Raw genomic sequence first — 25587 nt, forward strand, 5'->3', positions numbered from 1 at the left:
AAACACAGACGCAATTTGAAAGCTCCAAATTACAGCATTGTCACCCAACCACATCATCTTTCTGCTGCCCTCTTCCTTCCTCCTCACTTCTCTCTCGTGGCTGTGTGTCCCCTTCCCCTTTTCCTTCCCGGCTGGTCACTTTGCCCGGAGGGCAGCCCCTGTCCCACCGCAGCCCCACGGCGCCGGTGCTGCCACCAAGATGGCTTTGGGGGCCACCGGGGCAGAAAACGGGCCTTGCACAGCCCGTGTCAGTGCCAACGATGCTGGCTTTATGGGACCTTTGCTGGTACAGCAAAGTGCTAGATTTGAAGGGGCTGGGTGGAAACGTGCTGCCAAGTTCTTTCTTCTTTTTCCACTGTACGGCACTGAGCTTTTTTTTTTTTTTTTTTTCTGATGTAAGAGTGCCCAAAAAATAGCATGGGGGATTATAGCCCTCAGAAAGCAATATGTAAATATCTGGCTGCCTCAAAACAAAACAAAAAACCCTGCTTACATGGGGCTTGGGCTCTGACTTTATTTTGGGCTCCTTTTTTGTGGTTGAGTAAATAGCAAAGGGAACGAATGCTGATGTCATTTGTACAGACCCAGCTAATGAGAAGGGGTCAGGGTGGGGAGGTGGAGATTACGTGGGGAAACCGAGCGCGCCTTCCATCCCCGAAGCCGGCTTTTATCAATAACACTGCAAGTTTGGCTCCTGGCCTGCCTGCGGTGAGCCTCCGAGAAATGATCTCATCTCTCCTTCACGGTCTGCCTGCCGCCTGTGACGGGTCTGACTCCGGCTGCCGCGTATCGGAGCGTGCCCCCCACGGATAAATAGAGGGGTTTGTTTCGCCGCCTCCTCACACTGCCACGATGCACCCGTCGGCCCGGGGGGGATCAGGAGCCACCATGCTCCTGGGGCTGCTGCTGCTGCTGCTGATGGTGATGTCCCGCTCGGCCCATGCAGGTGAGCTTCTGGCGTCCTCGCAGAGATACCCGCGGCTGGGAGCGCTCAGCCCGCCTCGGTCCCTGCTGCCTCGGCAGGGGAAGGTGTCAAACCCTCGTCCTGCACCACATGAGACCTGAGGAGCCAGGGACTACCCTGGGGGTCTAACCGAGGGCTTCTCCTGTAGCCAAGGAAGGAGTTCTGCCTTCCTCTTTGCTGATTCAGCTGGCAGGAGCTGTAGGGAAGAGAAGTACGGGCACAGATAGCTGTTTCTTTCACTGGTCCCCAAAGCACTGTCAGTGGAAGCACGGCAAGGGGCAGCTTTGGCTCTCCGGGAGCTCCGGAGTTGCAGCATCTCTCAGTAACGCTTTGTCTCTGTAAGCTGCTCCCTTCTCTCTTTCTCAGCCATCCTGGAAGTGAACGGAAACCTGAGCTGTAGGTGCGTAAAGACAACTTCAGACTACATCAGCCCAAAGAGATATGAAAGCATTGAGATAAGACCCGTGGGAAGCACCTGCAGACGTACAGAGATCATGTAAGTGCTGTGAGCCGCTTGCCGTAGCCATGGGGGCAGAAAGCTGCTTTCTCCTCTGCTCCCACAGAGATGCAGGGCCAGCACCGAGCTCGTCTTCTGCAACCACTGTGCTTCTCAGCTTCCTTTCTGAAAGCTACATCCTTTCAAAAATCTCAGCAGCACTCGTGCTTCAGGGCTGGAAAACTTCAGGTCACCTCTGGCGAAGGAAATGTATCAGAGCCAGTGTGCCAGAGGTCCCTGGGACCCGTGTAGCCGCACACCCTTGTGCAGCGTCAGGGAACGTTGCTCATCTTCCCAGTGCTTCGGCTTCTGCAGAATTACCTCCCAGAAATGAGGTGCTGAAGTTTTTAAACGAGCCTTTCCAAGCGTGATTTCCTAGCACTGGTGCTGAGCGGCGAGCACACGGGTGGGGTGTGCTTGCAGTTTGTAGGATGAGCCACAACCAGGTTGTTCCTCCACTGACCTACGACGCTTGTGAGAGCAAGCAGATCTCAGCTCCAACCCTTACCTTCTTGCCTCTGTCCTGCGAGGCAGGGTGTTAAGTGCAAGCCTAGGATTTCTTCAGCTGCTCAGCACCGATACCTTTATGCGTTCTGGCACACATTAATTGACTGAATGGTGGCTGACAGACTGCCTTTGCTCCAAAAGGCCAATGGTTTCACTTGTGTACATCTGCGGAGAAACACCCTTTGTGTGGTGGCCCCTGGGCTCCAGGTGCGGTCCCTGCTCAGCACAGGAACGCCTTGCATCCTGCTTTTCTCTCTTCTCTTCGGCTCCCCTCTATTGCATGCAGCTTTCTGCAGGTCCCACGCGCGGCGAGCGCTGTGAACGAAAGCTCTTTCTTGCAGATCGGCCCCAGCTGTTCAAATCCCCGCCTCTGGAGGGAGCATAATGCTCATAAACATTCCTTGTGTTTCAGAATTAAATTAAGAACCTCGGCAAAAGTGTGCGTGAACCCCGAGGCCCCTTGGGTAAAGAAACTACTGAAGCGTATTGTGAGCACGTAAGTTTCTTTGCTGAAGCTCGTGCCCGCAGTCCTGGGAAGAGCTTACAGGAACAAGGGCTCCTGGGGGGCTGCTGGGGCTTGCTGTGGGGCTGAGGGGCCCCGTCCCGTGGGGTCACCCAGCAGGGTGAGCCTCGCAGCGCTGGGCCGCGCACCAACGCCGCCACCCCCAGGCTGTGCTGACCTCGGTTTGTGTGCGGCACTGCACCCCTGAAAACATCTTGGAGGGGGGGAAAGAATGTTTTTGGGGAAAAAAAAAGAATCGAGGCAGGAGCTGTCGTGAGAGTGCAATGGCGCTTCGGTGCTAGGCTGGGAAAATTTCCTCCTGCAGTGGTGCCAGGCCCCTGGCAGAGCGGAGGGGTGGCAGGAGGGGTCTGTCCCTGCCACCGGTGCCTGCCGGTGACACCGGCCCCAGGGGAAACGGTGGTGACCTCCTCCAGCTCGGGCAGGAGCTTCCTCCCCTAGGACCCGTTTTCTTCTGCGTTCACACATTTCTCCTCCTTCTGCTTTTTGCAGGAAGAAAAAATAAGTTTCCTGCTGAGGAAGTTGATGCTCAGAGCCCCGAGGCAGACGGCCAGATGATGCACAGGCGTGGAAACCTGGCCGCTCCTCGCTCTGCCCCTGCTTCCCCCTTTCCCAAAAGCCAGAGCCCCGTGTCTGGCCCTGCGGCAGCCGAGCTGCTCCCTGTACTCACAGACGTGTGAGTGTTGGGAGCGAACCCTTCCTTTGTTCCCCTGCCCGTGCACTTCGAAGTCTGTGTTTTTCAGGGGCTATTCCCACCTCCCTTGAGAGACCCTTTGAGAGCACTCGCCAGCAGAGCGTATGTCTTGTCTCTCCTACAGGGCGGTGCCTGGTGTCCTGAGAGCTCGAGTCAAATAAAATCTGGGCTTTTCTTCTGTTGTGTTTTCCCTGGGTCTTGCCTCGAGCCTAGTTTTGAAGATGCTCTGCGGGGCTTTGGTAAACCCCAGCTGTTGTAACTTAGACCTGAGCTTGCTTTCGTTCTGCATCTGGGGCGCTCTCCTTGGCTGGCACGCTGCAGGCATCGTGGTGCGCTTTGAATGCGCATCACACGGAGCACTTTCATGACAGGTCAGGGGCTGAAAACCCCTTTGGCATTAGGACGGAGACACACAGAGGTTTGTGCAAGGCGGCAGCGTTAGCTGGGATGGGTGTCCTAGCCCTGAGGCCCCAGGGAGGGTCGGGGGGAAGGAGCCGAGTGAGTATGTGCAGGATGTGCCTGGTGGGGGGAAAATCAGCCTGTGGGGCACGAATGTCGTGGACCTGCTGCCGTTCTGAGGTGCTTCATTAGCTTGCCTCCTGCCGATTCTGAATGTCCCAAAGTAAAAGGGAATATTTTTTAAGTGTGCCAGGCTGTTACAGCTGACACACCAACAGTGACCGTGCATGGCTGACCCTGCAGGAGGTTAAAACGCCCCAGGAAACTCCAGGTCTGTGTGGCTGTGTGAACTAAGAACAAGCGATGGGGGAAAATGACAAACGTTTTTACAAGACCCAGCTTCTCAGGAAAGGGAAAACAGCGCCGGTTTCGGGAAGCCCGCACCCCTGTGCAGCCCCGAGTCACTCTTTATCGGCAGCGCTGCGACCTCGGCGAGCACCGTCAGCGGGGAAGGGCGGCGGGCCAAAACCACCCGACCCCGGGGCCCCCCGCCTGCGCCGCCGCACTTCTCCTATTTTCCGGCTCAAATAGGGGGATGCCGCCGGGGCTGGGGATGGGGCCGGCATGGCAGCGTGGGCGGCCCTGCTGCTGGGGGTGCTGCTGGCGACCCACCGCCCCGGGGGTGCAGGTGAGGCTCCCTGTGCCCCCCTTCCATCTGCGGGGCTGCCGGGAGGAGGATTGGGGCGGGGGAGGAGACGCGTTTTCTGGAAAAGGGTTTTGGAGAGCAACGGGATGGGGGAGGCAGGCGGGGGTGGGTTTTGGGGCTGTGTGAGCCGTGTGCCCCTCCAGCCCTCCTGGAAGCCAACGGCAACCTGAGCTGCCGCTGCGCCAAGACCACGGCCACCTTCATCCACCCGGCCAAGTACGAGAGCGTTGAGGTCCGGCCAGTGGGGAGCAGCTGCCGGCGCCTCGAGGTGGTGTAAGTGGTTCCCGGGGGGTGAGGTACTGCTCCCCTCCACCCTCCGTCAGTGCCTGCACTCCTGCATCTCCCCCCTTGCCATAGGAAGTGCCGGGTGGGGGCCGGGAGGGGGCTCGGTTCCCTGAGCCTCCTCCTGGAGGGGCTGGGCGTGGTGGTGCCGAAACCCCCGTGTTTTCTAGGATTAAACTAAAATCCCTCGAGAGGGTCTGCGTGGATCCCAACGCCCTCTGGGTGAAGAAACTCCTGCAGGACCTCCCGAAGCTGTAAGCAGCCCTGGTGCTGAAGGGGGTCCCCAGGAGGCCTGGCAGCCCTCCCGGGGCCCGCTCTTCACATGTTTTCCCCTTCTCCTGTCGGCAGGAGGAAGAAAGCTGCTCCTCCCTGAGGAAGCTGCCGCTGGAACGCACGGATGGGCTGTGCCCAAAACTGGGCAGCCCCCTCCCCGCCGTCGCTTCGCCCCCAGCCCAGAGGGGAGCGTGCTGCTGTGTGATGCCCCGCAGCCATTTTCCCCCTGCGTTTTCCCCCATTTTATACACCTAAACCCCTGCAAATGCTCGTGCGCATTTCCCTTGCCCCCACCCCACGGTGACGTTCCCCGCAGCCCCTCGGCACCAGCAAGAAGCGAAATGTCCCCTTCGGGCACGAGTAACAAATAAAGGTGGCTGCCCTTGATTACCGTCCCTGGCATCCCCACAGCGCGCCGTGGGGCTCGGGGCAGGGGGTGGCTTCGCTCAGTTTTCGTGCTAGCAGGTGAACCCAGGTTTGGGCGGTGGCCGTGCTAGTTTCTGCATTTTTCGGTGGTGATGCGGGGCGGGGAGGCGCTTCGGGCCACGTGCGAAAGGGGGAAGCGACGGCAGGGAAGTCGAAGCCGGGGGCGTGGGGCAGATCCTTTTCCCCCCAGCATTTCCCTGCCCGCAAAATCCCCGTCGGGGCCAGCTATAAAGTGCCCTGCCTACGGCTCGGGGCGGGCAGCGAGGATGCGGCTGCTGCCGGCGGCACTGGCCCTGGCCCTGCTCCTGAGCAGCCTGGTGCCGGGGGACGGTGAGTGATTCTGGGGCCCGGGCGGTGCTGTGGGGTGCGTGGGGCTTCTCCGAGCTTTCGGATTTCTCCTTTGCCTTTCGGCAATCGTTGAACTCAAAATTTCATCTTTTCAACCCACCGGCCGAAACGTGGGGTGGGACTCGCACGGTGGGGTTAAGCTGCTTCTCTTCAAGGCCCTGTAAGCCTGAGCACTTGGCGGGTGGGCAGGGAGCGGTCTTGGTTCCAAAAACATCATCTGAGTGTTCAAAACCCCAAAGCTAAACCCTGCAATACGCACGGGAAGGGAGATTCGAAGCTCTCTGGGGAGGGATGAGCCTTGCTTCAGCCTTGCGCCTCCCAACGCCAGCTGCTTTTGCCCTTGTCTGCTGCGAGCCCCGCTAAATAGCACCGCGGGGGGGGCGGGACGGGGACTGGGGACTGCGGTGGGGGGATGTCCCCATTTGTCCCCCCCAGCTGGGGACTGAGCCCAGGCCGTGGGCTGCTGCGGCGCAGGTCTGTCGCTGGAGAGCCTGCTGACCAACAAGAGGTGCAAGTGCGTCAAATCGACCGCCCAGGTCATCAGCCTGGGGCTGATCCTCTCCATCGACGTTACGCCGCCGGGCATTCACTGCAGGAGGAAGGAGATCATGTAAGTGCAGGGCCCAGGGCCCCATCGTGCAAAAACACCCGGGTGCTTGCACCCTCCCCAAAGCCCCTAAACCCCGTGGTGCCTCTCGCAAGGCCCGGCCTCCTGCAGGGGATGCTGCCGCCTGTTTTAACCAGGGTTACCTCCGGCACAGCTCCCGGAGCTGGGGCTGGAGCCCGCCAGAGCTGCCCCTCGGTACCAGGGCTGTGCTGGGGACAAACCCCGTCCCAGCTGCCCCGTGACCGTGCCGGGGGGCAGGAGGGGTTTTCCCTGCAGATGGCGGCGCGGTTGGGAAATGTTTGGGGGAAGAGGCTCCTTGCGGGCACTGAGCGGGTCCGGTCACCTTGCAGCCTCTCCCTGACGAGGAGCAGGAAGGTGTGCGTGGCCCCCGAGGCGCCCTGGATCCAGCTGCTCATCCACAAGCTGACGCAGAGGAATGGCACCAGAAGAGAGGCAGCGGCGCGGTCGCGGAGGGACGCGGAGAGGCGGCCGCTGGCCCCGTGACAGGACCCATGCCCCCTCCCCAGCGCCCCCCGCCTCTGCCCCTGTCCAGCTGCGATGAGAAATAACCAGACAGGGTTATTTATCCCACCACAGGGACAGTGGTGGTGTAACCACCCCGCGCCCAGACCCGCCTGGCGTCACGGCACAGCGCAGGCACTTGCTCCGCTCCTGGCCCCGCGGTTTTGGCAGGGGGCAGGAGCCTTCCCCCGGCCCCTCATCCTCCCCCAGAAAGGCTTTCCTGCTGGTTCCCACCGCTGCCCCTTGTCTCAGTGACCCTGCTGCTCCCGCGTGTGGTGCCAGCCCGCCCCGGGTGCCGCTCAATAAAACATGACCGCACTCTCCCTCGTTGCGGCAGCTCTTTCCACACGGACTTGCACGAAAATCACAACTACCATCAAGTGCACGCCGGGTGGTGGCCGAGGTGCAAAGCCCGCTGCCGGTCCCGACGGGTTCCCTCCCGCCCCGTGCTTCCCAGGACCCGCAGCAGGAGACCAGAGGGGTTGCAAGACGGCCGTTTGTTGCCTACAGAAGGAAACAAAAGCACACAGGCGCGAGGAAACAAGCCGGTATTTAGCCCTATGCACCACGTGTGAGCAGCACCTGATTTCCAACGGTAAAAATAATAAAAAATAAAAAAGGAGAGGTGGAGAAAAAAAAAAAAAAAAAGTGACAGCTTGGGGTTTTGAGCATGTCCCTTCTCCAGGCTGGTGTAGGGTGAGAGCAGGCAGGACTGTTTGGCTCAGCTGTCCTCCCTCCGTTTTCTCTGGCTGGTCCCTGTGCAGAGCGAGTCCCCCCCCGGCCCAGCCCTGGCCCCACCGCTGCCCGTGTCCCTGCTGTCCCCCCGGCTCGTGGGACGTTCGTCTCTTTGCCTGCCCTGGGAGCTCCTCCCCGACAAGTGGGGGCACGGGGTTCGGGGGAGTGTGGCACGTCCTGCAGAACGTGGTTTTTCAGAGAGAGTGCCAAAAAAAGGATCTTTTTTGCAAGTGGAGCTGGCTTCCCCTTTAGGTAGCGCACAAGGATGGAAAACACAAATTACTGGGAGGGAGAGAGAGGGAGAAACCCTTTCTGGCGTGCTCCTGATTTCAGGCTGGGCTGCCATGTCCACCCCGTAAAGCCCCTTAAAACTTCAGCATGCCGCGGAGTGGCACTGCCGCTTCCTGGTTCTCCACCTGCGGGCAGTTCCACGTTCGGGGGCAGAGGAGGTCGTGTCGCAGAAAAAAGGAAAACAAACAAATAAACAAACAACAACAACAAACGAGAAAGAAAGAAAGGAGGGAGGCTGACGAGAGCCACCCTCCCGAACCATGAGCTGCAGGTGGGGGCAGCCCAGGCCCCTAAGGTTAGGGGCTGAGGGCAGGTGTAGCTCACGCGGTGTGCACAAACACTTCAGTTGCTCAGAAGGGAAGCACACGATGCAATAATAAAAAATGGGAAACAAAGCCATGTCACGTCACTTGTAAAGACAGCCACCGTGATTTTATTATTATTATTTATTTTTGCATTGGAACAAAGACAAATACAGACAAATGCAAACGTGGAAAAATGCCTAAATTTTAGGAACGAAGAGGATGAGACCACGGACCAGAACCACTCCGAACCTCGCCGCTAAGACGGTGGGAGCTTGTGCAGGCCAAATACATCGTGCTATTGCAGGAGAGGGCAGAAAGAAAGAGCCGCATCACCTGGCGTGTGTTGCCATCGGTGCTGTTAAAACCCCCGCAGCGAAGTGCACGAGCATCTCTCCACCTTCCTGGTTACTTTCAGCTGTACTCCCAGGAACTGCTCCTGGAGTCCTCCGCCCTCACACACAGCCAAAGCAGCGAACTGCCACCTCCGAACACCCACGGGGGAGTCAAATGACTTCTGTCCTGCTGAGAGCTCTTTGAAGCTGTTGGATTTGTCCCTTTGCCGTTTGTGCAGTACCTGTGCCTACCTCATCAGCGCTGCTGTTTGGAAGTCCCTGCGCTCATTTCCCGCGGTCAGCACCAGCACAAAGAGTGGTCACAGGAGGAGGTCCCGCGCCACTCACCGCTGCGTCTGCAGCTTTATCATCTCCTCTGTAAATTGTTTTTGACCTTGTTGTGAGTCTGCCAGGCTGTGTAGGAGAGCGACCCGCTGCTCTTCCAGCAGGCTGGCTTCAGCAGAGTGACCTCCTGCTGGTGGCCACGCCAGGGCACACGGCAGGCCCTGGAGTTTGCACAGCCTCAGGAACCCCTCGAATCCACCTACGGGCAACACCACTGGCTTCACTGCCAGCAAGGAAAGTTATTAGGGGAAAAAAACACGGATCCATTGCAGAAGTGTAATGAACTCCGGTGTAAAATGATGAGGGAGGGAGGGAGGGGTGGCATTTCTCACTCTAAGACCTTGCTACCATCTCAGGAAGCTGAGGGGAGTGCCAGATGAGGACGTGCTTGGCTCAGTCCTTGGCTGCCCCAGCAGGGAGAGCATCGATCCTTATGTTTACATTGGACATCGTTATTACCAAAAAAAGTCTGTTAAGAAATGTGTGGTAGCTGAGAGCAGACTAATCACAACTACGTACAAAGCTGGGGACTTGGGGGGTGACGACTGCTGCTTGAGGTTGGACTCCCTTTTAAAGCAAGACAGAGGTGGGTATTGCACTGCTGTGCTATTTCTAGTGCAGGCTATTGATTTGGCTTGGATAGGATGAAAAAAGGCTTCCCACCAACCCCCCTACGCCAAGTTTCACGCCAAAGGAAGGTTTGGATGCTAGAAGCTTAAAACGCCTTGTGAAAAATGAAAGGTACTCCTGCGTCGCTGGGATCAGATCTCGCCTTCAGTGCTAAGGGCCGTCAGCCCGCTCGGGCTGCTGCTCCCCACTAGGAAGGCATCACTGCTGCCCTCCGGCTGGGAACCTTTATGGTGTTCTCCCAACCTGGCCGGCCTCCGAAAGCCAAGCTGACGCAGCGGGAGGAACCTGGCCCGACAGTCAGGGTCTGGGAGCTGCGGATGCTCAGCCTGGCCTCGAGTTCAAGCATGTAAGCATGGATTTCGGAGTCCCGGCAGCAAAGCTGGCAAGGTGGGAGACCCGCGGCGGCCTGCAGCGGTGCCTGACCTCTGAAGACCACAGCACGGTTTTGGCTGCTGTGTTAGGTGAGTGGTAAGAGCTTCTGAAAAGGTTAGGATTCAGATTCTGGCTTTCTAGTCTAGAAAACAGAGAATAGCAAGGAGCTGAGACTAACAAGAACTTTTCTGAAGGCTTCTGCAGGCTAAACAGGAGTGGCTTCGAACACACAGAGACAGCTTGCTGACAAAATGACGTATTTTCTCAATGAATGCCAGAAAATGACGGAAAAAAAGCTTTTAAGGAGGCAAATGAGAAGAAAAGCTGGTCTCAGAACCCGTTGTGCCATACCTGACTTCAGCGAGTGGTACGCAAACGTTCACACTCCTTACATCAAAATAAGGAAACAAAAATATTCAGCTACATTGTACAAAATTCTCTTTTTATATATATATATACACACACAAAACCCCGTAGCTAACAGATTTACCATATTGAATTTTAAAAAGTTGCCTGTAGAACGGTGTTGGATTTTTTTTTCTCTGCTTGCTTTAGGCAGTGCTGTTGCTTAGAGGTTGACACCAGGCACAGTATTTTTGAAACCAAACCAGGACAGCGAGGAGCAGTAAAAGGCTTTGAGCTTTTTTTCCCAGGCTTTTGGCTGTGAGGGCAATGCAATCTGTTCGAGGCTGAGAAACAAGGGGCAGCGATGCAGAAAAAACTGTTGATAGTTGGGGATATTTGGGTTCGTGTATTATTTCCCTCCCTCTCCCTTAGAAAATACCCTGCAGGACGCTGTCAGCATCCTTCTGGGTCAAAAGCAAAGGAGCATCACCACGGGGGAGATGTGTTTCTGGAACAGATCACGTCCCAGCACGAGGTGTGCCGACGGCTCCGCGTTCCCTCTCGTCTGGGAGCAGAAAACCTGCTCGGCTAGAGGAAAAAGCACGACCCCCTTTACTGCTCCTTCTGCAGGGAAGGGGAAAAACCAGCAGGAAAACAGAGAGGGAGCCAGACGTGTGAACTGCGAGCAAACATGCCCCCAGTTCCGTGCATCAACTGAAACATGAACAGAGCTTTAAACACATTTTTTCTTTTTTTTTAACAGATTTTTTTTTTAAATCCAGAGGTTTTGTGCAATGTCTGGGAAAAGAACTTTTTAAAAATTGCACAGCATAATGGGCTTTGTGAGGTGCATTTCGAAGCAGAGAAAATCCAATTAAACACCTTCCTGCAACAGAACACTTCAGTCAGTTATAAACCAAAGGAAAGCAGAACCTGCGCAGTTTACAACGCTCACCGGTTGTTGGTGTTTCCATCCCCACCCTCTCCCACCCTGATATTACAAAAGATTGTTGTTGGTTTTTATTTTTATTAATAAACGGGCTCCTCTGCAGTTCATATACAATCATAGGTGAACTTTAAATTCCATTTTATACAAACAGCTCAAAAAATATTGGGAGTGAAGTATGGTAGGAAATATTGCTCACGTTGCCAGTTAACATGCGTGTACGAAAGGAGGAGAATGGTTTGTTAGTGCACACCTCCAGAGCAGAGAACCCCCCCGTCCAAAAAAGATACAGTAGCTGATTACAGAAAGGAAATGTCCACAAAATTAAGTTTTTCATGCTATTCTACTTTCCAGTACTATATTCTCAGTCACGTTCTCGATTTATCTGCATGGCTAGGTGTCGAACGCTGAGGTATATTAAAAAAGAGATACCTGCACCTAGAGGAAAATCCGTCTTTCAAAAGGGCTTTTTTTGGTGCTGCACAAAGCAATTTATGTACATGAATTTCACCCAGCTAGGATAGCTTCCAATTTATATTAGGCAATAGATGACGCCTCCATTTTTAGGCACTTTTTCTTTTTTAAGAGGGAGTTGTCATTTCGTCGAACTGATTTTTGCATTTGCCCCACACCATCCCCTCCCCGGCCCCCAGCAAAAGTCAGGGAATGTTTTCTACTCTAGGTCCAATTGGTTTTTCCTATGGATAATTTCCTATGTATAAAACGACAAAGGAAACGCGTATTTAAAGAGGAGAGGAACAGCCTGACTTAGCAGTTTTGCAAGACAGAAGATGGCTCCTTAGCTTTTAAAACTGATTTAACAATTTAAGTTTGACTTCTTTAAGTATACGAATGAGACATAAATATAGGCTATCAATCTGTTTAAAAATTTCATTCACGTAATGGAAAATTTTTTCATTTATTAAAAATATCACATTTTGAGACTAGAAACAGTAAAGTGCATGAAAAGTTTAAAATATAAGTTCAAGAAAATCTTATAGCAGCAAAAAAGCAGAATAAAGAAAAACTTAAAAACACAGACACAACCTTTTCCTATTACTGTGCCATTTTTTTTAACATTAAGCAGCCAACCAATTCTTGCAGAAAATTGCATTAGGTTTAATGCCTCTCGAGGCACAAGGTTTTGAACTGGCCACCTAGAGCATAAAAAAGAAAAAAAAAAGGATTTCCAACACATCTAAAGAGCATTAACAGTTGGGAATGAACCAGCAGCTTTTGAATTCAACCCTGACTGACAACAGAAAAGAAAGATTATTAAAAACATATGATGGCTATTTGGCAACTAGGGTCAGGAAAAATAATCCAAGGAATGATTACGGCTACTGCTCTCTCCCCCAGTGACAAAAGCATCCCGAGAGCTACCTCACATGCGCTTCGGAGACAGAAGTAAGATCATTTCCAGTGGCTTTTTCCTGTACCCTAAGCTCAACCAGCTCATCCTAAGTTCCTCATCTCTGTAACTGAACTTCAGCAAAGGGAACCCAGAAGGGAATTGGAACTTCTTTGTTCTCAGCTGCTTGTAACTGCTTGCTTTAAGTGCAATGCCTTCCCACCCCCAAACCCGGCTCCCAAGCCATGCTGCTGAGCGGCGGGTTGTCCTGGCCTGCCGAAGCAGAGAGGTAAGCTCTGTTTCACAGAGGCTGTTTGGATTCCTGAATATCTTGCCCAGAACAGACCAAGTTCTTCAGAGCTCCAAAAAAACAAAGCTACCGTTACGCCTGCCAAGCAAGCGATGTACTGTGGCATCAGCTGCTCAGACTCAATCCTTGTGAGATGTACGTTCGTTGGAGTTTTTGTGGTAAGCAAACTTAACGTCATGAGAATTTAGACCTCAAGTTTTATCACGGGTATTAAGCCATCTTTGGTTTTCTACTATTAGTTAAATAATGGGCAGGGCCACACTGCGAATAACTTAGAGTCAGGTTTTAAGTGCTTTGCTAATGTGCAAATTTTATTTTGGATGCGGAGCTCAGACTCCGTTTTGGGTTCAAACAAACAGATTTTCTAATACGCTTCCTACAAACCAGTCACTTCTATTTTTGTTTTTCTTTCTCCTAAAAGGTTGGCGCGTTTTTCCCCGTTCTGGAAAAAAAAGCTTTATGTTTAAATATGTTAATATGCAACTTTTTAATCTCATTTGTCCATTTATAAGTGCAGCTTCCTACTGAAAAGAAAAAGCTTGCCAGTTTAAAAAACAGAATTAAATTAAAAACCTGGAAAGGGAATAATACTTTGGTTCCAGCCCTAGTGCCAAATGATACCAATATGCACCAAAATGTGCAAAATCTCATATCAAACACATAAGGAAAGGAGCTTGAAGAAGCAGCTTAAGGTTGGCCATACTTCACTCCTATATACTTTGATTTACAACTGTACAGGTCCATAGCAACAGGTCCTTGCCCTCAAAGGGGCAGGGCTCCACTACCTCCTGTTCGGCAAGTGCACACCGTTGACAAGAGGCAGGAGCGGAGGATGGAGTTCGAGTTGTGTTAACAGTGAGAAGTGGTCTGAAGGGATGTGAGGGTGTGGACACCCAGTGATGTTGTTCTCAACCAGCCACTGAGGGTCCAAAGGCCCCAGGACACCAAGCACGTTCATGTGAGTGTTGGAATAGAAAATGTAGTCAATCACACCCTAGGGAGAAAGAGAAACATGACAGTGAGAACAGGCCTCGGTTCTGGCAACCTCAACTCGACTGGCTGCTCGCTGCGAGTCACGGGAAGACGCACGGCCCTGGCATTAGGGAAATCAATGCGCACGCCACTTCGCGTTCAAAGCACTGCATCCGTTTTCGTTAAGTCACTGGCCAGAGCCAGGTCAGAAGCTTAAAAACGCCAACAAATCAAGGACTTTTGTGTGGTAGGAAAGCGTCCAGCAAGTGTAGGAGCCAGTGAAGAAGCACTTACAGGAACAGAGAGAAACGGTCAGAAAATTAAGACAGCATCCTGGGGAGACCAGGTCAATGTCTGCCATTTCAGAAAAATCGCTGCTTACTTTGAAATCAAAAGTGTAATTGGTGTAAGGCATCAAGTTGTTTTCGTAGGCGCTCTTGAGTTGGAAGCCATGTGTAATTCTTCCTTCAGAAGCCCCGTTTTTCCCATTGCCGCTGAAGTTCATGAGACACTCGTTGTAACGCAACTCCTTGAAGTCCTTGTGGTTGTCAGCTACTATGCCATTGCTTAAGTATTCCACTACACCTGTTTGCAAAGGAAAGGGTTCAGGCAGTTGCTTTAAAATACATCACCTGAGCAATTTTGCCCTCGGAATTAAAAACCAGACACTCGATAAAAGATCCCATGGAATCAGGAAAAAAGAGCAAAAATCTGCACAGCCAGGGTGTCCGTGCCTGATACGTTTACCCCTTTCTGAGAGGCAGCCAAGGAACAGGGGCTCTCCAGCAGTTCTGGCACAATTTCTTGAGGATTACAGTAAAACCACAGTGTGTGTACTGCTATATGTACGTGACACAAGGGGTGCTAGAGAGGCAGCTTTTTTACATATGCCTGACATAACAGTATCAAAAATCACAATTACTAAAGCAGGTGCATCTCCTTAGGAAGTTTTCATGGTATGTCATGAACCTCCCATCCAGGTATTTATTTAACCGTTTATTTAAGATCTATCTGTGCTTGTCTATGTATCTTTTGAGGCATGACCAACTTTTCTAGAGAGCACGATTGATCCTAAGAAGCAATCTGCTCAGCTGGAGGACTTGCATTTTCTTCAATCAAATTTTGGAGGACCGCTGCTTCTAAGAAAGCTTTCCACAACAGCTACCCAGGGAAGTACAAGCTACTTAATCACCCACAGAGGAAAAAAGGGCTCTAAAAAGGTATGTTAAAAATGAAGACACAATCAGTCTTACCTGAATCAGGCAATGAGTTAAGATCTGCACACAGCACCAGTGGGATAGAATTAGGATCTGCTGTTGGGCTACCAGGCCTGCTTGAGGCTTTCTCAAGGATATTTTTCAGTTCTGAGACAAACATCATAGTCTGAATGAGTTTCACATCCGAGTATTCGGGGTCCCAGTGCATGTGGGCATTGGCCACAATAAGCAGCTGTTTGTCCACATGAAGAGATTTTATACCTAGATAGATAAATACATTTTTTTTCAGTGAAAAGGCTGATTGTGTGAACACAGCAGATTTATCCCTCGCTATGATCAGGGTCTAGCTACTCAGGACTTGAATGTACGCACACCAGAAAACAGACGTACTTTGATTGCTAAGAAAAAGACACTACTTAACCCACGTCTGCTTTCAAAATCAGCAGCTCGTATGTAATACCAATTCACTAAATCTCACCAATATAGGAAAGAAATAATCAGCATGAGCTGGTACAATTACAGTTGCATTCCTTCTCTACTGGTCAACTGCTTTTCTTAGCATCTTCGGAGTGCTCTCCCTTTCTCTTCCTTTCCACATCTCAAGGACAGATTTTCTCAAGAATCTTCTCCAACGCCCAGTCACTAAAGGACATACTGAACTTAAAGGTGAAGGTGGCCATCACTTGACTTATAAACTATGCACCAGTCTTCAATGGTTAAGGCACGAGCGAATTTCCTGACTCTTAGTTGCCACAGTTAAGATTATTATTAATAGATTAGCTTAGCTTATTACTCCCTTGGGAAAAAAGGCATCTGCTTAAATAAATGCAGTATGAACCTAGTTGCTGGAAAACACTACAGCTGCTTTTACTGTATATCTGAGAAGCAGTACTCTGAATGGTGGGGCATAAGGTTACACACAATTTCTCCCTGTCCTGCGATCCGCACACCCTGCTGCTTTGAAGAATACACATTAGAAAGCAGAGATCAAAAATCCAGACATGCAGACAGAGCAGGGTGGCAATTTTAAGTATCTTGAAATTGTCTACTGCGTCTGATCAAACATAATGAAAGTGTGACAGTCAGTCAGTCAAGTGGCATCAAAAGACACCTGATAATCTCATTCTTCCACATCAATACATCAGCACTGTCATGTAATCACTGGGGGAGGACAGAAGGATTCAATCAAGGGAAAAAGAAAGAGACTTGAAAATAGAAGTTGAATATTACCAACAACTACTGGTAAGAGCATACGCATGCAGACACAGTGACCTTGGAAAAGCTTAATTCATCAAGTAAAATTTAGCAGTCTAAGTAAACAAGGACAAAAGCCTGAGAGGAGCAAGCTGAATGCTGGGCATCTGGGTAGAAGTGCAGCTAGAACTGGAAATCACGTCACCTGTGTCCTGCCTCAGCCACCGATGGGCTTCCATTTCTCAAATTAGCAAAGGGAGCAGTGCTTGCTCATTTGCAAGTACTCGGTTACCACCGCCAATGGCAGATAGCACGTGGAGATGTATTGCCAAAGGAATGTTGTGCCTTCAAGGGGAACTGAGCAGGCAGTCCGTGAGATAGCCACGGGCATACTCACTTGCTCCAAATAATTCCTTGTGCACCTCTAACACCACAGCAACTCCGATGTTGTCCTTCGTCATCACTCTGTTTAACATCGCTTCTGAACCTTCCGAGTTGGCCATCGCCACCTGGTTGAACTCCACGGTGTGCTTCTGCACCAGCGTAAACCTGGTGAAACAAGCAGAATCGCACTTGAACACGTGTGAGATGGAGCTGCGTGAAAGGCGGGGTTCCTGCCTGACCTCCAGTCTGCAAATTCCAGGGACAGAGTCCAAAGGACATGGTGAGGCACGTTTTTTTTGTCTTCTCACTTGATAAAGCAAAAACAGTTCTAAGAAGCAGTCGTCCAGTCAGGGCAGAGCTCTCTGCCTAACAAGATACAGACTTTCCTGGGATAGGAGATCTCTGGGGTTTAGGAAGTGTTTTATTTGCTTCAGCAGAGCACCCTGAGAGGACTACTCAGAGCAATGCTGAGAGGTTACTGCACCTCCCCACGACTGTTCTAGGCAAAGAAATTCAAGATGAGATGGTAATTAAAGGCTTGTCGTTTGCTTTGTGTAAATGCATTATTAAAAAACAGCTTCCTTCTAACCCCTAGCTACCACCATTAGTTTTGTGACATTGGTTTTTCTTTCCTTTACAGCCATAGGATGCCCCAAATGCTCACTTCAGGATAAACCAAAAGCTGCCTCTTGAAAGGGATTTTTTTTGTCCTCTCAGAAAATAATAATAAGTATAATTATTAGTAGCAAGCAGATTGAGTTTTTACTGAAAACTGTTCTAAGGAAATACTCAGAGGGATACTCAGTGTTGTACAATGTGGGTGCACCCCCTGAGCAGTTCACACAAATGGGAAGGATGAATGCCAGCGCTTCTGCCTTCCCAATGGTTTGATTTTGAATGGCTTTTAGTGTAGCAGAACTTTTTGGAGGAAGTATTCAATAATACACCCACATTAAAGTCAAGAGCGTTCTGTGATCCTTTGGCAGCAATACACCTTTTAGTACCTGAAGATTAAGCCAGCACAGCTTTAAAGATTGAAGACCTTTAAAGATTAATCTTAGAGGGGTGAAATTTGTCAAGCAACGCAAAGGTTTGTAAAGAAGGTGAGCTATTTATTAGATCAGCCAAAAAATGCACACATGAAGCATGTTTGTTTTTATTCATACTAGCCCCCCTCCAACTTTCATGTTTCTTAAGATATCTTTGAGATATCTTCTAAAGAGATATCTTTAGTCTGAAAGAAATGGAAAGACTCTGTTGCAAATAATAAGGGCAGCAAGGGGAGGGAGGATCATTCTTTGTAGTGAACTTTATCTTTTTTTGTGTTATAGCACAGTAATTTGGTTACTGTGCAGCCTGAGAGAGGGAGACTTTCAGATCTAAATCAAACTTTTAAAAATGTATGTGAGAAAAGCTGCTTCTGCTCCTTACTTCTCAGTTTTGAAGAATATTGCACAGCCATCCACATGCTTTTTCTCCTGCTCAGACATGATTTTGGCACGTGACTTTGGAGAAAAGAATCCGTCATATCCTCGTTCCTTCAATGCTGGCAGAAAAAGGGTGAAGTATTGCTCTGTTTCCACTTCCTGGAATTGAACACAAATACTTTAAGCTAACAAAGTCGAGTAAACCCTTCCTATGTGACAACTAGTGCTTGTCTTGGCTTGCAATCAGAAGCTCTTACCAAAGTCAAAAGCTTCTGTTTGCACAAATCGTGTCACTTCCTAGATTAATGGCTTGATGGAAACAGATTTGCATTCCTGGATAACCTGGAATTCCCTCAAAAGGGAAAGTGACGGGTGGATTTTGAATAGCAAGAGATTACACCTGCTGCTTTTGACATATGAATGCAGATACTGTCCTAGCTTAAAACTTGTTAGAGGTCGATAGATATCCAGCAGCAGTTAATATTTAACCTTGAGAACTCTGACACAGAAGGGTCTCTCACTGTTGTCTAGGAATCCATTTTCTTTGTAATAGCATTTGCTCTCTGAGTGGGTTCTCTTGAGGTTTCAGACCAAGATAGCTATTCTCTTCTTGTGTGGAATATTTACTTACCAGAACTTGCTTAGAAAACAAAATACCAGCCTAAAGGCAGAAGTGCTCAGCTGTTCTAGACATTGGCGATAGATTTCTAATAGCACGACAGTATACGTGTACCAATGACAATCAATATTTAACTTTGACAGGCCAATGCCCTCGCTTTCCAGTGAGATTATTTTTGAGACTTTAACTTCTTTACCAAGCAGGAACTGTGGCATTTGGGGATATAGCATTCTGCAGTCTCCCCTTTTGTAGGAAATCTCATACACCCAGAGGGTGAGTATTTAGGACATGTAGCAGAGGGGGAAAACCCCATATGTTGCAGTGCACATTACATACTAATTTTGCTAACTTTATCTCACTCACTTTATCTTGTTTCATAAATCACAAGACAATATGTGAACAAGGAGCTGTGCGCACAGCTTGTATTGATAGGCCCTGGAATTCGTTAGTGAGCTGGAGAATTTGATGTTTTCAAGGGAGCATTTCATTCTAAAGGTGGAAGTTAGTATTTTCTGCTTCTGATGAAAAATAACGTTCCAGTTACCTGAAGACTAATGATATCTGCATCACAGTTGACGATTTCTTCCATGATTCCCTTTTTTCTATACTCCCAGTTCAGCGCCCAAGATGGGCAGTAGCCATAGAGCTGCCGAGTGGCGTATTTATCACACAACACATTGTAGCACATAACTGTGAATGAAGCTAGAAGGAAACAGAGACAGGAAAATGTTTAAATGTTTAAAATGTTTAAATGTTTAAAAATGAGAGAGAGAGAGAGAGAAGTCAGCATGCAGCTCATGAGACTATTCAAACTGAATCATACTTTCACATAAAAAAATTCTCAACTCTTCAATTTTACACCCAAAAAATATAGGTAAGTAGAACACCCTAGCATCATGCCACTTAGAAAAGACTACCCATATTTGCAGAGGACGAAGTGAGGTTTCACTGTGAGGTTACCTGTATGTTATGTAATGTATGAGGTCACTGCTGTATGTTTTCTACTTGCAGTCAAATAAGATTCCTGTTCAGTTCTTTCAATTTGATAATAACAACCAATTGGCTTATTGCAGTTTTTATCATGAAATATCCCACAGCTCATTTGCTTAATGCAATGCCATCTAATGAATTCTAAATTCTGTTTCTGCTAAAGATGATGGATTAAAAAATAAAACTGAGGTCTGTAGAACTGCAATGAGATAGCGATTTGTAAAGGATATTGAAATGGAAATGCAGAACCTAATGTAGTGGTGACTTACAGGACTTTTTGCATTTTCCCCTTTCCTACTGATTATTTTTTTCTGATTTGTTGTTCTTTAATATAAAAAAGGGCAGATGATCTTAACTGCAATATTACCTTGCTTAACACAATATTGAGCTAAGTTTTGAAGACCTGCCATCTTCGAGCTTCTAAAAACAAGAGTGTAGAGGACTGCCACATTACCCTTGATGATTATTAATCTGATCTTCTGCAATAAAAATATTAGCATTTTTGTCCTTTACAAAAGATCTTGGGTGCTTTTTGAGGGCTATATTGAGGATGTACAGGGGAAGAAGAGGCACTGGATTTCTAGACTGAAGAAATGCTACCTCTTGCACTTCACCAAAATCAACAATAGAGGGCATTAAATTAACTTCAGTACCACTCAGTACCAGTGTGTTCTCTTGCAGATGGGACTTCTCCACGTCTAACTCTAGTGAGTTCATGTATTGATTAGGAATTTGTATGCAGTTATTTCAGTTCTATTATTTCTGTGCAAAGGCTTTAAAAAAGGAACTCTTTTACGTGGGCATCAGTGGCTGGAATATTTATGAAAAAGTCTAACAGAGAAGAAATGACCAGCATTCCATCTGAGTTACAGAATTTGTATTTACGGCACAGCCATGTGCTTATTATTTAATACAAATTAACACAAATTACTGTTTTCAATCTGAGCCATGTAAGTTAGAAGAATTCTCTGAAAACAAAGCCAAAGAATAGTCCTTCAGCATATCACTGTTTGAACACAGGGAAAAGAACCATGGTTTTACCTGAGGGCAGAATTTGGTCTCGTTCTTTTAAAGTAATCCATGGCCTTGGAGGCAGCTGCTCTGGATGAACTAAAAAAGAAAAAAAAAAACACAACAGTGATTAATTAGGGGTTTATCATTGTAAGTTAGAATTTCTAAATCAAACTGATGACTGAACAATAGTGTTCCATACTGTATTTGCAACCCCAACTCCCCAAGCCTTTTTAAGCTCCACGGGAGACAAGGATGCACAAAAAGCATTTAAATGCCAGAAACAGTTAATTAAAGTTAAGAACAAGCCTGTCAGTTGTAAGATACACTATTTTTGTCTCTTTCTTGCAAATCTAGAACCACTGAAAGAGTCCTGCACCTTGAATAAATTGCTGAGGAAGAAGGGATACATCTTGTAGTTGTTCAGACATCCTATCCTCGCCCCGCATCTGTCAGTCCTGCAACGCATGCTCTCCACTTACGCAGCTAGGGATTGCACTGAGGTGGCACAAGAGAAGTGCCGTGTCAAACCCTGGCCACTTTACAACACAGTCAAGTTCAGCTGTGAGCTGACCCTGAGACCATCTGTGGAAACGTAGTGCAGAGGCGGAGGTTTGTTTTGTTTTACCACAGTTTCTATGGCAAAACGGAAAGCTCAGTTACAGAACCATGAGGCAGGTCCTAGGTATTCTTAATCACAGTGGTATTTCTAGATCTAAATCTGACATCCCGCTTGCATTTGGATTATAATTTCTAGTGGAAAGTATCAAAATGGCTTTGTCGAGGAAGACTTCGGGCTTTGTTGGAAACTAAAGGGTTATTTTGGGAATCACCGTCTGGGTAACACGGGCAAAGCTTAGATAAAATATGTGAACCTCCGTACTTGCATGCAAGTGTGTGTCTATGAGTGGAACCACTTGGCAGAAACATAAAAGCAGTTAGAAAAATGTTCCCCCTCAGTGGTTCACTTTCTCATTTTAGTGGCAAATACTGTCAGACATGCATGCTTTTAAACCACTTCTGTCAATCAAGATTTGTAGGTCTGTCACCTGCTAGATTGTCAAGCATGTAGTTCAGTAGCTTTCGAGTTCCGTCTGGATCCTGGTAGAGGCTGAGAATATCTTGTGATAAAGGATTGCCTGCCAACAACAGAAACAACCCAGTGATTAGCTGCCTGACTTTCTTGAGGCTTTCCAATAAAAGAAAATCTCCCATAATGAGAACAAACAAATTGACCCAGAAGGTATTTAGATTGCTTAACTTGTAACTCTAGAACACCACAGTAACAGATGCTTTAGGAACAGCTAGCACATACAGACTTTCTTCCTTCGGCTCACCTCAATCAATAAATAGAGTAAATTACGGGGTTTATTTACCTATTTATAGATTTGAAATAGGTTCACAATGAAGTTTAATAGCATTAAAAATAAGTACTGTTTTCCAAACTAGCTAGTCATTGCCGCTCTAAGCTCAATATCTGGAACTGTTAGAAAACGTAGAGGTAATACACAAAGTTTTTGAGCCCAACTTCCTCATTAATCCAAGAGTACTCTGCAGAATATTTAACCGTAAAGAACTCGCTCACCTTTCAAACCTAGGGTTTGTAGCTGGAAGAGCCGTCCAAGTTCATAAGGCAAAACCCGTAACAGATTGTTATTCAAAAGCAATTCCCTGCAGCAAATGCAAAAACACTTTTGATGAGTTATCACTTCAGAAGAAAACTCTTAAATCACATCTTCAAAGATGGCACTTTTCACGCTGAATTTTTTGTATTATGGAAAGATATGCCAATCTTCCCATTTCAAAGCACAACAGAAATATTCTCATTAGGAAAAACCAAAACAAAACTAAAGCCAAAGCAACAACAACAAAACAACCAACAAAATCAAATCAAGGAAATATAAACAGCAGGCAATCACAAAGTCTCAAAGTGAGAATATTTTAAACCAGAAGACTACACAGCTTATGAACATGTATCTGTACAGATCAGAAAAAAAAAGAATAATAAAACCAAAAGTAATTGCTAGAACTGAACCTTTATATCAGTCTTGAATTTTTCAGAATTACCTTAAATCTAAGAGTGGTTTTAAGTCAAAGAAGAAGAATGAATCTAAGTTAAAAAAAATCCTCAATTCCAATCCCAGAATATAGACTTTTCTTGAAAATGTAACCAGCGTACTTTCTCTCACCTGAGAGATACCATGTTTCCTAGTTCTGCTGGTAAACTTCTGAGTTTGTTGGATGACAGATCCAGGTAAACCAGATTATGAAGCTTGGCAATATCAGGTGGAATGCGAGTCAGATTGTTGTCATTGAGGTGTAGAGCAGTCAAGTGCGTCAGCGACCAAAGCGACGTACTTAAGCTCCGCACTCTACCTAAAAAAGAAAAGTGACAAACCACATCCTCAGCCAGCTTTACACTCGGAAATCATTAGATACAAACCATGGGGAATGTCAGAATGCCCCCTGGGAGAGCTGGGTGGGGGTCCCAGGGTGCAAACCCAGCCTCGGTGAGGCCTGCAGAAGATAACTCTGTGTTATCTTTTCCAGGAAACGGAGACAGAGGTATGATTCTAGGGAAGGAGAAGCGCTATCCAACAACTCATGTCCATTCTCAGCCAGTGTTTTACATCAACTGGGCTGCAAGTGAGTCAGCAAAGCTGGAAGGCAATCTGGTAAATTAATTAATGCTCCCCCCCATCGCAGAAAAACTGTTTTCACTGCAGGATCCCCTCCCTGAAAGAGGCCGGTGCAATTCCGACAACTCTGCCGAACCAAAATTCGAAGGCAGATTGACTCACCCGAGATCTCTAATTCGGCCCAGTGAGACTTCTTCCCATTGGCTACCTCTTCTGCTGACATGATGGTGTAAATCCTGCGAGGATCGGGAGGATCATATTTTTCCTTTGGCATCCCTGTTAGTCTGAAAGATCATTACAACCATTACCATCTGCCGCTTAACAACATTTCTTCATTTCCACCCTGCCAGGAGATCACATCCCCAGTGACAGCCTGCAGAACCACACACCCTGGAGTTTATGGACAAGAAATATTAGTCTGACATCAGCCCGGCTGTTCACAGCCCGTGGAGCTAAGCAGGTGCTCAGACCTTTGCAGAATACAGGCCCATAACAGAAAAAGGCATTTTTCCCTCTAAAGTTTGGTTTTCTGCAGTCCTCTACAATGTTCCTTTGTACCGTTCCAATGCAGAATTTCTGTATTTCCTCGTTTATAGCCCAGACCGAGGCATAACCTCCATCACCACCACGTTACTTGCTGTGCAAGTAGACAGGATGACAGCGTTTCACTCATTCACTGAGAAAAACCACGCGGATTGCTCCCTCCCGTAGTTTTCACAAGAAACAACTGATGGGAAGACTCTTCCCTTTGTTTTTACAGCAATTATTTTCAACAGGCAAAGTCCCCCTTTTGCACTCCACTTATACAAAACTGGAAATTGCAGTTTAAGGGGGAATTGGCTTTTTTTTTTTTTTTTTCCGTTAGCAGTCTAGCTTTTCTGCTTTGTGGTTTTTCAAGCCCAGCATCCACCAAGACATATTGACTCCTAGTGGCCCAGGAGCCACAAAGGAAGTTCAGGTAAAATTCACTTTGCGGTTCTAACACATATGGGGCTTCACACCAACGCAAATAATCTCATTCTCCAGATTCTTGTCAGAGGAGAGCTCTGGCATCCCACTCAAAAACCATGCGCATTGCAGACGGTGCAGACGGAGGTTTCCTTCCATACCTCGCCAGGCCATTGGTCTAAGAAGCACTTGGGGGGAGAGGAGTTGTTTGATTTAAAAACACGAGACCAGCTGAATTTTCTGGTCACTGGTCCTGTCAACCCTGTCCTGTTCTTCATCCCCAGACACACAAAATACACAGACCTTGATTTTACACAAATCCAAAGCAGCTGGTCTCCAGGATGCATTTTTTTCCTCATACATATGTCTCTCTTCCAACGGGCTCCAATAGCTGTGAAGCTCTTAAAATAACTCTGGTGCCGTTTGCTCAGCTGACAAGACAGAAACCTATGAAGAATTTGAGGAAACCCGTTCAGCTTTTTTCAGCCAGCCCAGCTGCGCAAAGCTCACGCGTCCCCATTGTGAGCCCTGTTTGAAGTGCTGCAGGTTTCCCAGCCTGTAGAGATTGCTGGCACTTTGCAGCAAGATGAGGCACCAGGGCTGTCCTTCGTGATCGGTCTCTGTTACGGGTCTGTGTCTTCACCCCCCGACGAGCACGCAAGGGAATCCCATTCACGCTGAATTACGGCTGCCTGCTTCAAGCACGGGGCAGAGGCAAGCCGTGGTGCTAATTATAGCGCCCTGCTATTTGCAGGTGAAGTCATATGGCAATGAAAGCTACAGCCTAAGAGGATTCTGTGCTCACGCTGGTCAGCAGCAGCGATCCAGTTCTGGGAGATGAATGAGACAGATTAGTTAAGGACAAGGGATTGGGCCCAAAAAGCTGAGGACCCAACCGCAGGAATGGTACTGCCCAACACAGCCCCAGGTATAGGCTATGCTTCAGAGCTGGTAAGTGTCCAGTTCTGGTGTTTTGCTGCACTTATTCTCACTGTTAAATGTGTGCATGTGCAGGAGTAGGGAGCAGCAGCCCCTGGCCTCGTGAAGAGACGCTCACGGCCCCTGCAGAGAGCCAGAGTGGCCCTATTTCACATTTCCTCCTGGGCATCCTTGCCCTTAGACGTGTACAAAGCTAATCCATATTCCAGCATGTCTCAACACGGCTCTTCCTGGATTTTGCTACACCCCTAGAGCTGACCAGAGCTGGGCTGTGAATTGCTGCAGGCCCTGGCAGCCTGGCAGGCACGGCTCCAGTCCCAACACCTGTGAGGACACACATCTCACTGCCACCCTACCTCCTGTCCCAGCCTAACCACCTTGTGCAGCGCTGCCTGCTCGGTACCAATCTGACACAAGATGCACCCAAATCAGGTCCTAGTGATTGTCCGTGCCAAAAAGCTGCCCGCTTTGTAGCAAGTAGAGCTGTCGTGTCACCATCGCGTCACTGCCATAGGATTGCCTGCAATGATCCCTTAATAGA

At 48.6% G+C, this 25587-nt stretch overlaps 4 protein-coding genes across 5 annotated transcripts in view; 3 read left to right on the plus strand and 1 right to left on the minus strand.

The window, feature by feature from the left end:
• The first annotated feature begins 322 nt into the window (after window positions 1-322).
• LOC118166190 (growth-regulated alpha protein-like) lies at window positions 323-3361 on the plus strand. The gene is made up of 4 exons (XM_035324887.1): window positions 323-946; window positions 1331-1460; window positions 2380-2463; window positions 2980-3361. The coding sequence occupies exons 1-4, from the start codon at window positions 853-855 to the stop codon at window positions 2990-2992; spliced, it is 321 nt and encodes a 106-aa protein (XP_035180778.1). The 5' UTR covers window positions 323-852; the 3' UTR covers window positions 2993-3361.
• Window positions 3362-3726: 365 nt separating this feature from the next.
• On the plus strand, window positions 3727-5212 carry LOC118166191 (alveolar macrophage chemotactic factor-like). The gene is made up of 4 exons (XM_035324888.1): window positions 3727-4268; window positions 4430-4559; window positions 4739-4822; window positions 4917-5212. The coding sequence occupies exons 1-4, from the start codon at window positions 4205-4207 to the stop codon at window positions 4939-4941; spliced, it is 303 nt and encodes a 100-aa protein (XP_035180779.1). The 5' UTR covers window positions 3727-4204; the 3' UTR covers window positions 4942-5212.
• Window positions 5213-5323: 111 nt separating this feature from the next.
• LOC118166189 (C-X-C motif chemokine 2-like) lies at window positions 5324-6805 on the plus strand. Its single transcript, XM_035324886.1, has 3 exons — window positions 5324-5597; window positions 6090-6225; window positions 6573-6805. Exons 1-3 carry the CDS (start codon window positions 5360-5362, stop codon window positions 6724-6726), a joined length of 528 nt encoding a protein of 175 aa, XP_035180777.1. The 5' UTR covers window positions 5324-5359; the 3' UTR covers window positions 6727-6805.
• Window positions 6806-10175: 3370 nt separating this feature from the next.
• Window positions 10176-25587, minus strand: part of CNOT6L (CCR4-NOT transcription complex subunit 6 like) — a 32494-nt gene continuing 17082 nt past the window's right edge. For both annotated transcript variants that reach the window (XM_035324885.1, XM_035324883.1), the window contains exons 3-13: window positions 23322-23443; window positions 22710-22896; window positions 22106-22191; window positions 21570-21659; window positions 20551-20619; window positions 19064-19221; window positions 17905-18059; window positions 16487-16638; window positions 14932-15156; window positions 14061-14263; window positions 10176-13700 (exon numbers count right to left, since the gene is read on the minus strand). In XM_035324885.1, coding sequence (XP_035180776.1) covers window positions 13488-13700; window positions 14061-14263; window positions 14932-15156; window positions 16487-16638; window positions 17905-18059; window positions 19064-19221; window positions 20551-20619; window positions 21570-21659; window positions 22106-22191; window positions 22710-22896; window positions 23322-23433 — 1650 coding nt within the window. In that variant the 5' untranslated portion in view covers window positions 23434-23443 and the 3' untranslated portion in view covers window positions 10176-13487. The remainder of the gene's footprint in view (window positions 13701-14060; window positions 14264-14931; window positions 15157-16486; window positions 16639-17904; window positions 18060-19063; window positions 19222-20550; window positions 20620-21569; window positions 21660-22105; window positions 22192-22709; window positions 22897-23321; window positions 23444-25587) is intronic.

The sequence above is a fragment of the Oxyura jamaicensis genome, chromosome 4, assembly GCF_011077185.1.
Source record: "Oxyura jamaicensis isolate SHBP4307 breed ruddy duck chromosome 4, BPBGC_Ojam_1.0, whole genome shotgun sequence".
Classification (NCBI taxonomy): Eukaryota; Metazoa; Chordata; class Aves; order Anseriformes; family Anatidae; genus Oxyura; species Oxyura jamaicensis.

Coding starts and splice junctions, on each gene's coding strand:
- LOC118166191 (XM_035324888.1), top strand. CDS start 4,205: ATGGCAGCGTGGGCGGCCCTGCTGCTGGGGGTGCTGCTGGCGACCCAC. Junction 4,269..4,429: donor CCACCGCCCCGGGGGTGCAG/GTGAGGCTCCCT, acceptor GTGCCCCTCCAG/CCCTCCTGGAAGCCAACGGC. Junction 4,823..4,916: donor CTGCAGGACCTCCCGAAGCT/GTAAGCAGCCCT, acceptor TCCTGTCGGCAG/GAGGAAGAAAGCTGCTCCTC.
- LOC118166190 (XM_035324887.1), top strand. CDS start 853: ATGCACCCGTCGGCCCGGGGGGGATCAGGAGCCACCATGCTCCTGGGG. Junction 947..1,330: donor GTCCCGCTCGGCCCATGCAG/GTGAGCTTCTGG, acceptor TCTCTTTCTCAG/CCATCCTGGAAGTGAACGGA. Junction 1,461..2,379: donor TGCAGACGTACAGAGATCAT/GTAAGTGCTGTG, acceptor CTTGTGTTTCAG/AATTAAATTAAGAACCTCGG.
- LOC118166189 (XM_035324886.1), top strand. CDS start 5,360: ATGCGGGGCGGGGAGGCGCTTCGGGCCACGTGCGAAAGGGGGAAGCGA. Junction 5,598..6,089: donor CAGCCTGGTGCCGGGGGACG/GTGAGTGATTCT, acceptor GCTGCGGCGCAG/GTCTGTCGCTGGAGAGCCTG. Junction 6,226..6,572: donor TGCAGGAGGAAGGAGATCAT/GTAAGTGCAGGG, acceptor GTCACCTTGCAG/CCTCTCCCTGACGAGGAGCA.